This window comes from Urocitellus parryii, chromosome 4, assembly GCF_045843805.1.
Source record: "Urocitellus parryii isolate mUroPar1 chromosome 4, mUroPar1.hap1, whole genome shotgun sequence".
In the NCBI taxonomy this organism is placed as follows: domain Eukaryota; kingdom Metazoa; phylum Chordata; class Mammalia; order Rodentia; family Sciuridae; genus Urocitellus; species Urocitellus parryii.
In genome coordinates, this window is record NC_135534.1 from 178,633,169 (window position 1) to 178,645,333 (window position 12,165).

The window sequence follows — 12,165 nt, forward strand, 5'->3', positions numbered from 1 at the left end:
CTTCGGGCATGCAGCCAAGGCCTGGACTCTGTGTCCTACACAGCATCAGTCCCCACTTTCCTCTTCCAGGTCTAACCATCCCACCCTGCAGCCTCACTCCCTAATCCATCGTCTTCCAGAGCCTTCCAGAGCTCCACTTCCTCCAGGCCTACAGGCTACCTGCCTGCTCATCCCATCTCATCCTGGACCTCATGGACCACCTTCTCGGCAGCACCCTTAACTCTTCATTAGCACCCCCATCTTCGTCTTCCACCCGGTGGAGCCCTGGCGCTGGAACAAGAACTCTGTCTGCCTTCTCCATTCTGCTCCATGACCTGCTGAAGGTCATCAGACCACCAAGGAGACTGGCCACTCTAAGCTCAAGGACTTCTACACAAGAGGGGGGTCATTTCCCACCCTGAACGCCTGACTGAGCCAACTGCACAGGGGAGTAATTCTCAATGCTGGCTGCAGGTTGAAATCACCCTAGGGCTTGAGCAGGTACTAATGCCGCTGCTCTGGGAGGTGGCTTGGGATCGGGAATGTAAAAGCCCCCCAAAGATGCTCTGTCCAAACAGGGAGTATTGCTCAGCAGTAGAGAGAAGCCAACGACTGACACATGCCACAATGTGGACGAACCCCCAAAACATTGTGCGATGTTATATAGCAAAGACACATGCTGTATAATCTCATTTACATGAAATTTCTAGAGAAGGCAAAGCTATAAAAGCAGGCTACAGGGTGGAACTGACAACAAATGAGCACAAGGGAGCTTTGGGAGTGACGGGAGTGTTCTAGAACTTGACTGTGGTGATAATTGCATAACCATGTCAGTGTATTTACACTAATTGAACTGTATGCTAAGAATGTACAGACTCTGTGTTATGTAGATTGTACCTCAAAAGTTGTTGAAAGTGAAAAAAGAAAAAGAAAAAAAAAGTCTGACTAAGGGAATTTAAATTTTGTCTTGGATTTTAAAATAAGAAATCAGAACCAAAATTCCATTGGTGAGTCCAGTGGGCAACCAGAGTTGAGAACCTGGCAGGAAGTGTAACACCTCCGTTCAGCGGTGGCCCTCCAAAGCTGAGGTCTGATGCACCCAAGTGTCAGCAAGGTGAGTACTTTGACTGAGGTCACCCAGCCATTCTGGGTGAAATAGAGCCCAGAGATCAGTGCATCTGATCCAAGTGCAGAGCAGCCCTCTGGGGGCTCACAGGAGCAGCTGGTCCCAAAGCCAGGAGACCCTCAGACCTTCCTGGCTTCCACAGATCTAATGCCACAGCTCTATGGGATGAAGGTCCCCCTCTCTGCTGCCTCACCCCTCCAACTTCAGGATTGCTCTGACATTCCCTCCAGCGCACCCATCTGGAAAAAAAGTGTCTGACACTGTTGATCGACCAGTTTCATAAAAGGAGTCCAGTTTCCTTTGCACTCATGAAAAGCTGTTAGCCCTGGCGAGCTTCCAGAGGCTGTATATCAGTAATGCAGCCCAGACATGGGCAGAGGGATGCCAAAGCCCTTGGGCACAGAGAGGAGTCATCTGGGCTGATGGATTTAAATCAAGAAGGGTTCTTGCCAAGACTACCACCAAGCAACATCCCGTCCTGGGAAAAGAGACTTCCCTGGAGATGCACTGATACCCGTTGGAGGAAGGTTATATGGGACGGAGACATGGCATCTACCTGTCAAGACCAGATCCCAGGGAGGACAGTGTAGTCGAGAACACACAGACCTACATCTGGAGGGCCAGGCCTTCGGTCTGGCTGGCTTCTTTGCCAGCATGTGCCCTGGGGTGAAAAGCCACCTACCTTCTGTAAGCCTCCGTTTCCTCATCTGCAAAGTGGGAACTATCACGGCTTCCTAGAGGGCAGCCAGCTATCAGAGCATCTGAGACTCTATGAAGCACTCAACTAACATGAGGGCTGACCACATTTCCTCTGCAGTCCAGGCCTGGTGGGAATTTCAAACCTCTGAGGCTACGTGTGATTCCCGGAAGTTATCAATGGACACGAAGACTGACAGAAAATCCCAAGTAGGTTTCAGGAGCCTGGAAGTCAGTCCTGACCTCGTGTGAACAATCTTTCAAGACTCAGAGGTGCTCTGAAACTTTGCACTGTGTCCCTTCCCCTCTCATGGTGATCAGTTTCCCCTTCTACACAACGAGGAGACTGGGGGAGGTATCTCTAAGGGCCCTTCAGACTCTAGCAGCCAACGATGCTATTGGAAAGAAGGAAGTACCCCCAGGTCCCTGCAGGGTCTGGTGTTCATGAGGCCAGGGGGCCGACCTTTCCCCTCTACCATGATTGGCCTCTCTCAGTCTCATTTTGGGACATTCGCTGCTGCTCTACAGAGGGCAGTCTGCCAGCAAAAGCCTCTTCGGTGTTTGGCAATGAGTTGTTCCCACCGGAGGCCAAGTTCCTTTTGGGCTTCCTCCTAGGGGATGAGAGGCAGAGAGGTGGAAGAGAGGGCAACACTGACCTGGGAAAAACTTGTCTTGTTTGCATCCCCAGGGACAACTGGGGCCAGCACTTTTCCTTTCCAAGCACCTCCCAAAATATCCTTTATTTATTTATTTATTTTGGTGCATGAATTTTATAGTTTACAAAGCTCTTTCAAATTTATTACAGATTGGATCTTAGTAAAAACCCTGTAGGGAGGCATGCAAAGGGTTACTAGCTTTATATGGCTTCCAGGGGAGGAAGCCATGGCTCAGAGAAGGAAGCTTCTCCCAGGTCTCACGGGGACAACATCAAAAGGCTTCTCCTCTGCATAGAGACAGGGCAAGAGCCTCTGAAAGGTGAGTGCTCAGCTGGATTCCCAGCCTTGCTCTGCTCCATCTTGGCGGCCCCCTCACCTGGAACTTCCTCCTTCCCAGGCTGGCAGCAGGGTGTGTGGCCTTCCTCACTCTCCCTTGGAGTTTTGCCTGGAAATCTGAATAATACACCACAGTTTGTTTCCCCTGGGCTGCCACACATGCACACCTGGGATGTCTTGGTGTGGTGGAGGCTCCAAGTATCAAGAGTACATAAGGGGCCAGGTGTGGTGGCCCACGCCTGTAATCCCAGCAGCTCGGGAGGCTGGGGCAGGAGGATTGAGAGTTCAAAGCCAGCCTCAGCAACTCAGTGAGGCCCTAAGCCACTCAGCAAGACTCTGTCTCCAAATAAAATATAAAAAAGGGCTGGGGATGTGACCCAGTGGTAAAGTACCTCTGGTACCAAAGGGGGAAAAAAAATGTGGGAAGAGAAAGGAGGAGATACAAAGCAAATGGAGGAGGAAAAAAGGACCAAAGACCACTTTTCACCGACACCAAGGGGGATAACTTTTAACTATTCACTACAATCCACTGTTAATAAGGTGGTGTGGGAACAGGGAATCGTCAAGAGCCATCAGTGACACTAGAAACTGGAACGGGTCTGTTGGATGTCGGTCCCTCTCAAAATTTTAAATGGCCCCATATTTCCACTCCTAGAAATCTATTGCCACGGTGCACGCCTATGCATGAAGGTGTTGGTCGTGTTACCAGAAGGCTGTAAACATCCCTGGGGTCGGGTTCAATAAGTCACACTATACATCCATTGACTGAACACCCTGGGTCATTAAACACGAGATCAATCGGATCTCTAAAATGTGTTGCAAAGAAAGTAAAAAAAGCAAAATATATTTGGTATGAAGTCATTTAGGTTCAAACAGATATAGTGAAAAAATTCTAGACAGATTAGCACCAAACTGAAAATGGGGGGGGGTAACCTGGGAGGAGGGGGGGACAGGGCCGTTGGAGAAAACAACACTAACACCATATGTATTTTTGCATTGTTGTACGAAATAAAACAAAGCACCATGTATTTATGCATGTTTGTAAAACATTTTTAAAAACAAAAAGAACCCACAAAGCACAATCCAAGATGACCTAGGAGTCTTGGTTCCAAGCCAATTTCTCCCCCAAACTCTGCTCACAGGAGCAAACCTATTGGTGGCCCGTTTGCTTTCAGATGGTCACTCTATCGTCAGTCAGCAGGACGAGGCCACAGGGCCTTTTAGGAGTAAGGGGAAGAGTGACAGGGGGGGTCTCACTCCCCTCTAGGGCCATGGCTGAGGGTCCCACGGGCCCAGGTGCACATCCCTCAGCTACCAGCTCTTTTGTCAGAGGCCAAGCAGCCTCCACGGTGCTGGTGAAATCTAGCAGAGCAGCCGGGGGCTGCCACTCACGCAGCCCAGGGTGAGCCCAGGCCCCGGGGCGCAGATGCTGGGCCTACCTCGGAGAACCTCTGCACGTCCTGCGTGAGCGTGCCCACGCGCTTCCAGTGGTAGTGCTTCAGCAGCTTCAGGATGGCCGGGTTCACCGCGTTGTCCGACGGCACCGTCCGGAAGAAGTAAGGGTATTTTTTCTTATCAGCTAGGACTGGCGTGGTGGCAGCAAAGGAAAGCTGAAAAAACAAAACAAAAAAACAAAAAAGAGACAATGCTTTTTACTAGGAGCTCAGCAGCCCTCCATCCTGTCTTGGGACAGAAATGCATGGTGCAAGGTATTTTTTTTTAAGGTTTTTGATTGTTAAGAGTAATACATCCAAATGGAAGAGATGGTTAAAAGGTGCAAAACAAGAGAAAGAAGGACAAAAACAAACAAACAAACAAAAAGCCAGGCATCTACCAAGGATCCACCATTAATGTGGGGTCTGTTTCTTTCTCATCTTTATGCACAGTGATTGGACTTTTTTCAAAAGTTTCTTGAGATCACTCTACATACACAGTGCAACTGTTTTTCCCCTAGTTAACATTGCTCTACAAACACTTAGTCATTCTGTTAAAAAACTCCCTGTAAACATTTTAATAGCTGCATAATATTCCAGCATATGAACATATCACGATTTACTGAGTCGTCTCTAGTTTGGGGACATTGTTTGTAATTTGTCCTATTATTCTGCAGGCATCTTTGTGCATAGCATCTTCCCCTATAGTTCAGGATTATTCTGTAGGACAGAGTCTGGTATGTAAAATTGCCCAGATAAAGAGAGGAAATGAAACCCGGCCCAGTGGTGCAAACCTGTAATCCCAGCTGCTTGGGAGGCTGAGGCAGAGGTTCAAAGGCCCTAAGCAACTCAGTGAGACCCTATCACAAAATAAAATATAAAAAAGGACTGGAGATGTGGCTCAGTGGTTAAGCACCCTATGTTCAATCCCTGGTACCAAAGGTAGGGGAGAAAAAAGATAGGAAATGAACCTTTAGACTGTACTTATTTCCCCAAAGAATTTTACCAATCTGCATATCTGCTGGTCAGGTATAATTAGAGGGCCGATTTCACCACATTCTTGTCAACAGGGAATAGAACATTTTTCTATCTAATTTTATAATGAATTATCACTTTAAAAACCTGAATCATTGTGTTCACAGTTCCTCGTGACGTTGAGCCTTTTCCATGTGGTTCTTAACAAGGAGCGTGTCCTAGTTAAGGAACTTCTTTTTCGTGTCCTTTACTTTTTGAGGTTCTTGTAATGCTTTTCTAAATGAATTTAATTAAGACTTTTTATATGTACGGGATCCAGGTCGGGCTGTGAGAGCTGTGGCAAAGACCTCTGTCTGCCTCTGCGTGTTGGGTGTGGGTATTTTAATTTACACTCAGTAGTCAAATCTGTCCGTCTTCCCCTTTATTGTTTCTTCTTTAAGTGTCAGTAAGTTGTTAAGTTGCGATTTTAATGATCTGTCCAGCTTAAATGTCACCACTCCTCTGACACTTCCTCTGATCTGGCTCTCCTTTCCCTGGGCCTCTCCCACAGAAGGTGGTTATCAGCCTTTTTGATCTCTGCAGGGTGATGGGGAGCAATGGCATCTTCTAGTTCTAATTTGCATTTATCTCATTGTGAGTGAGGCTGAGTCTCTCATCCTATGTTTAGCAGCAATTTTTAATTCCTTTCTGGAAACTGTTCCCATCCTTTGTCCATTTTCCAGTTTGACTTTTAGTCTTCCCCTCTGTTTGTAGAAAAGTGATCTTCTATATTAAAGAAATTAGCACTTTACCATATAAGTTGTTTATTGTTTTGGTCCAGTTTGTACTTCATCTTTTGATATTGCTTATAGTCTGATTTTTCATGCAAAAGTGTTTTTGTTTGTTTGTTTGTTTTTTGGTTCCAGGGATTGGACCCAGGAGTGCTTACCACTGAGCTGCATCCCCAGCCCTTTTCTGTATTTTATTTAGAGACAGGGTCTCACCAAGTTGCTTAGGACTTGCTAAGTTGCTGAGATTGGCTTTGAACTCACGATCCTCCTGCCTCTGCCTCCCGAGCTGCTAAGCACTTTTTGTGCCCAGCTAAAAGTGTTGTTGTTGTTGTTTAAGTGGGTGAATTTATCACTTTTTTCTCTTAATGTCTTCAGATTTTGTGTCATATTTAGAAAGGCCTTCTCTACTCTGAGATTATGAAAGAATTGCTCATGGTTTCTTCTAATCTGTTCTTTCTCCCTCCCTCCCTCTCTCCTCCCCTCCCTTCTCTCCTTTCTTTGGCATCATTAAATCTTTGATCCAGAGAGGGCAAGCTGCAGCAAGCTCAGTCTGCACTGTCACCAGTGTCCTCCTGCACCCTTGCTTGTCTCAGCAGCAGCTCTCAACTCTATACATCCCAGAGTCTAGTTTCCGCATCTAGGGAAACAACATCCTGAACACTTCTGTCCCAGAGAAAGGTCCTTCACTGGCACTTTCTCCTTGGGCTCCAGGAGGGCAAGCTATCGAGATCCATCCTTTCCCCTGGTCTGATCAGAGTGCAGTCAGCCACTCCCTCAGATCCCTGGAGGTCCTGTGTCCACTCTGCAAGCCCCTGCAGATCCAATCTGTTGCAGCTGACCGTGCAACGCCCGTCAGCCATTGCCTGAAGCTAGGGAGTGCCTCGAGAAATCGATTTCTAAGATCCCCACAGAGACAGGGACACCTCACAATTGGTAAGAGTCAAGGGCAGAATGACTGTTGAAAAGATTCTGGGTAGAATAAGGACCAATGGGGAGAAGAGAGTAATCATCCAGCGGGGTGCATGGAGGAGCCCCCACATTCAGAGTTGTCCAGCAATGGAAACCCTGCCAATCGAAGTAGTGACATCCCTGTGCCTGGAGGTGTGGACAGGGAGTCTGTGCCATAACCTCGTGAGAACAGAAGGGTCCCACAATGTCTTTGGACCCTCCAAAAACTGTAGGAAAAAGTTTGTGTGTCTATGTGCATACAAATATAAACATTTTTTTTTCCTGAAAAAAAGATTTCATGGCTTTAACAGATTCACAAAGAGGATCCCATAATCCAAACAAAATCCACGACACCCGCCTTCGGGTGAGATTTAGGTCCTGTGGAGAGTGCCAGAAAGAACAGCTCTGTACAGTCCTCTCTAACCTATTATCCATGATTCCTTTCTCAAGATTAAAACCACCCTGCAAGTTTCCTCTGCTCACCAGGGTAAGGGGGCAGCTATCTGAAAAAAAATCCGGGAGCAACACTTTTTAGGACCTGGGATATTATGCATGCCATCGCAGCCCCCAAAATGCTTATCTAATACAATTTGGAAAATATTGGTTTTCTGATGTGATTTCTGAATCACACTCTGGTTGATACTTTACCGTTATTGTCCCATTAGTTCCAGGTCCACAATTAATTGTTGCTCCAACAACCTCATATGTTTGCCCTGTAGGTAATTACGGTGGTTACTGTTCAGTGAATAAATGGTCCATTGTGTTTACCATAGGCTTGGAGTACAATATATGCCCCAGGTCTAAATCATGTTGGGTGCAAACTATTAACTGGCGCCGACATTTTCTGCACCATTTGAGATAATGCACATTTTGATTGAATTGCTGTGCGTGTCTCTCTTTCTCTGGCTTTAGCCTCTTGAAACTTTCTTCCATGGGCAGGCTCAGGTGCCTACTAGTATTGCTGAACTTCAGAACTGGGGGGAATCTAAGAAATCACCTGGTTTGGGGGTTCTCTATCCTGGCTGCACATTGGAATCACTTGGGGAGATTTTTAAAAATCTGATAACTTGATCCCACTCCAAATCAACTAAGTCAGAATTCCTGGACCTACAGCCCAAATAGTGGTATTTTAAAAAAAATCTTTCCAGGTGAGTTTGATGCCAAGGGAGGGTTGAGAACCCCCAGTGCAGATCAATACCAAATTACTGAGATTTTCTTTCTGTGCTTTTATACAGTAAACTCTTGTAAAAGTTCCATGGTGTCGGGAAGAAAATAGTTATGAATAAGCAGACTGAAGCTGAAAGATGGGGTGATATTGAGTTATCCACCATAACCAATAAGAGGTGGAAGCAGGACTTGAACTCAGGACTAAAGGACTCCTAACATCCGTGCTCTTCCCTGCCCGATGGCTGTCCACTGCATCCTGTGTGGTCCCCAGACCTTCCTCCTCCAGCATCCGCAACACCAGGGCCACCAGCATCAGCACCCTAACTTAAAGACCCACACTTCTGGGCTCCCTGCCTTATTTCACACAACCAAATTAGTTTCTGAACAGACTGTGATCAGGGCTCCAGTTAATCCCTAACCAGGGATCTATTTCTGAGAGTATTTTAAATTTTAATTCATGGTTTTTGTTATATCTACTTTTATTGCATTGTTTTGAGAATTTTGGGCCTGTACAGTGTTTGCTTTGGCAAATTATTGAGATTTTCTTTCTGGGCTTTTATACAGTAAACTCTTGTAAAAGTTCCATGGTATTGGGAGGAAAAAAAGATGCAGTCTCTGGTTGTAAGCTATAGAATCCTTTATGAGACTACTTATGCATAATAGATATAATCAAGCTCTAATTATATTTTCATATGCTTCCTATTTTTGCTGACTTGGTCTATCAAAAGCTGAGAGATAGTATTACTAAATTTTTCTCTCTTGCCTCGGATCATTTCCCCGTGTTTTTCAACAGTGTCTGCTTTGATGCTTTGATTTTATGTTGTTTTGAGTGTAAAGGTTCATCATGATTTTTATTTTTCAGCAATGTGTACCTTGTCTAATACAAATAGCAGGTACTTAGTGGATAGTCATTAGGTGAATTGAGGATTAAAACATTTGTCAATGTAAAATAGATATCTGTGTCATTTTATTGCTTTTGGTTTTGTATTATATCTTGCTTGATATTAAGATATGACCCGCTGGGCACGGTGGTGCTCATCTGAAATCCCAGTGACACGAGAGGCTGAGGCAGGAGGATCATAAGTTCAAAGCCAACCTTAGCAACTTAGTAAGGCTCTAAGCAACTTACCAACACCCTGTCTCAAAAAAAAAAAAAAAAAAAAAGGGCCAAAGATGTGGCTCAGTGGTTAAATACTCCTGGGTGCAACCCTCAGTACCAAGAAAAAAAAATATGACCCTTTAGTTTGTACTCGTGTTTCTGTCTGTAGCTTTGATCCTCCTTCTATTTGTATTCTGTTAAGATTATCTTAAATATTTAATTCTTGAAAACAGCACATATTCTTTATGTGCATATATTTCTATAATAAATGCTTGGTCCTGCACCATCTCACTAACCATCTGATTCTCTCTTTATGCCTTTTTGTTTCCCTGTGTTCCCTTGGTGTGTGATCTTGGACACACCTCTATGCAGGTCTCAGCCTGATGGAGTGCTTTCTGATATTCTGAAGAAGGGAAGGAATTGGAAACTTGCTGAGGATGGGCCTCTGTTGCCTTGATAATGATGGAATTTGGCTGGGTATAAAATCCTTGGGCTACTACTTCTTTCCCTTGAAACTACAAAGTGAGGCTCAAGAGAACTCTGAGGCTAGCTCAGTCATTGTTCATTCATCGGGGACTGGTTTTCTCTGCTTGAATGCTTAAAGGATATTTTCTCTTGGAATCAAAAAAAAAAGTTGCCAGGATAGTTCTGGGTGCAGCACTCTATTTGATCTGTGATACAAGGCGTCCTTTAATTTAGACACTGAAGTCTTCCAACTCAGAAAAAAAAATTATATATATATATATATATATATATATATATATATATATATAAAATTTAAATTGTGTATATTATACATAATAATCATTTATACAATAGAGCTAGTGTATTTATTATATACCATACTTATCATACTGTATATATTATACATAATAAATACAGCATTTGTAGTGTGTTTCTATTGTATTCGTATGTATTCTCATCTCCCTCTGGCACACCTGATTATTATATGCTGTCTCTTCATTCTGCACATCCATAGTTATCATATTTGCTGTCATGATTTCATCTCTTGATTCTTGTCTTCATTTTAGAAGAACATCTTATTTTATCCCATCTTCTTTATTACGGAGTATGTGCATATTAACTTTCACCGTTTTCTAGTAAAATGGCTATATCATCCACAGTTCTGGCAATAAGGTATAAGGGTTCTTATTTCTTCACTTCCTGGCCAATATTTGGAGTTATCAGACTTCCTAATTTTGTAAGTCTTTCAGAGACAAAGTGGTCCTCCTTTCCTGTTTGCCCAGGAAGCTCTCTATGATATAGCTGAGCAGATGTGCACACGCATGTCAGCCATCCGGGGTCTTTGTTCTGAGTTTCCTGACCTGATTTGCAACAGCCTCCACTTGGAGCTTTATTGACTGGAATGCATTTTTATTGTGTTATGGACATTTTGGGTTCACTGTTCACTTCATGTGATCACATCCCCCGCCCATCCTCTTGTCTCAGGCTATTGCATGGGACCTGTGTTGTTTTGTGGAAGGTTGAGGATGCCAACCACCCTTCTGAAAGTTCTCTTCTTTATCCTACAGTAGATCGTTTTCAGAAGTGGACTCTTCCCCTGCTTCTTTTGGGTATTGTGCTCCTTTGATTATTTTTGAAGTACTTTTTCAAAGATGTTTTCAATGTGCTCACCTTCAGAAGCAAGGCAAGTCTTTCCAGATTCAGCTTATCAGGAGAGAGACACCACAGGTGGACTGCTCTTGGTTCTGTTTTCTGCCTGTTTATGACTGGGAATGTTTCTTAGGAAACTGAAGGGTAAGTATCTGAGCAAAGCTATGGGTGTCTAGTAGGCTCTCACCTTACGCTGGTTTACAGTGATTAGGTGACATCATTTTTTATTCTCAGTGCCTGGTTTTCTAAGACTCTGCATCAACATGGTACATTAAGTTCCCCTGGTGCATTGCTGCTAGTGTTCTTTTCTGCCCATAAAAAAAAAAAAAAAAAAAAACTCAATTCCCAAAATGCAGTGCACTTAGAGTACATTCCTCTCCTCTTCCTATTCAATTTTCTTTTCTAGGAATTTATAACTCTCTGAATTTGGAAAGACACAGGAGGAGCATGAAGAGAAAAAAAAAAAGTACTTTGTTTGCCTCGGAGATCAGCCACCATGAAGTAAAGACATAGCTGTCCGATTTCCAGATCCTGGTCTCTAATCCAGATTGGGGGTGGAGGGGAGGAGAGAAAGGAATGTTCATCTATTTTTAGGATGTTCACTACTTTGTGAGACAAGGTGTAGAGTGCCAGGAGGTGATGTTTTAGGATTCTCTCAATCCAGATTCATCTACTGTAGAATTAGTGGATCTTCCCAAGGAAAGCTGGAGGATGTTCTGTTGGCTACTGTTAGTGCTAAATGCTCCCCTTTGGTTGTTTTGTTTTGCTTCGTGTGTGTACACCATTCTTTAATTTAGTAAACCTTATATTCTTAAATAGTGCAAAGTTATAGGTCAGGTCACCCCATTAAAAGTATTAGGAAAATTGCAAATAAATTCAATCTGAATTAATAAGTCCATGACGGAGCAGGGCCTCACATTCTCCTTTGCATGATTTAGATGCCATTTAGAGCAAGGGTTGATGGGAAGGTTTGGAGGTTCCTGATGTGCACCCTCAAACTGCTGTCTATTGGGTTTTGCCGGCTACTGTGCCCCCCTCACACCCCAACCCTGCCAGCTGGGGGCACTGAGTGGGACTTGGAGTCCCCGCCTCTCCCTGCCCCCCATCTGCAGCCAGGCAGCACCTGGAGCACAGAGGGGTTCTCCCTGCCCGGAGCAGGTGTCCAGGGGATCCTTGGGCACAGCCTAATCCTCAGAAGATCCTGAAGCTGCATTTCTTTCTTTCAACCCCACCCAGGAACTTGCCTGGGTATTGTGATAATGAAGGCGCCCAGAAACTGCCCAACCACACCAGCCACAGGACCTCTGGCTTTGCTGAACTACCCACGGCCACCTGGCCTGAGCGGTGGCCAAATCTCCTAGCATCT

General features: G+C 44.7%; 1 protein-coding gene across 1 annotated transcript in view; it reads right to left on the bottom strand.

Moving 5' to 3' along the window:
* The window catches only part of Gabbr2 (gamma-aminobutyric acid type B receptor subunit 2), a 348,083-nt gene that overhangs the window by 196,151 nt on the left and 139,767 nt on the right, over positions 1-12,165 (bottom strand). The window contains exon 3 of the mRNA XM_026415240.2: positions 4,233-4,403. Within this exon, the coding sequence (XP_026271025.1) occupies positions 4,233-4,403 (171 nt within the window). The remainder of the gene's footprint in view (positions 1-4,232; positions 4,404-12,165) is intronic.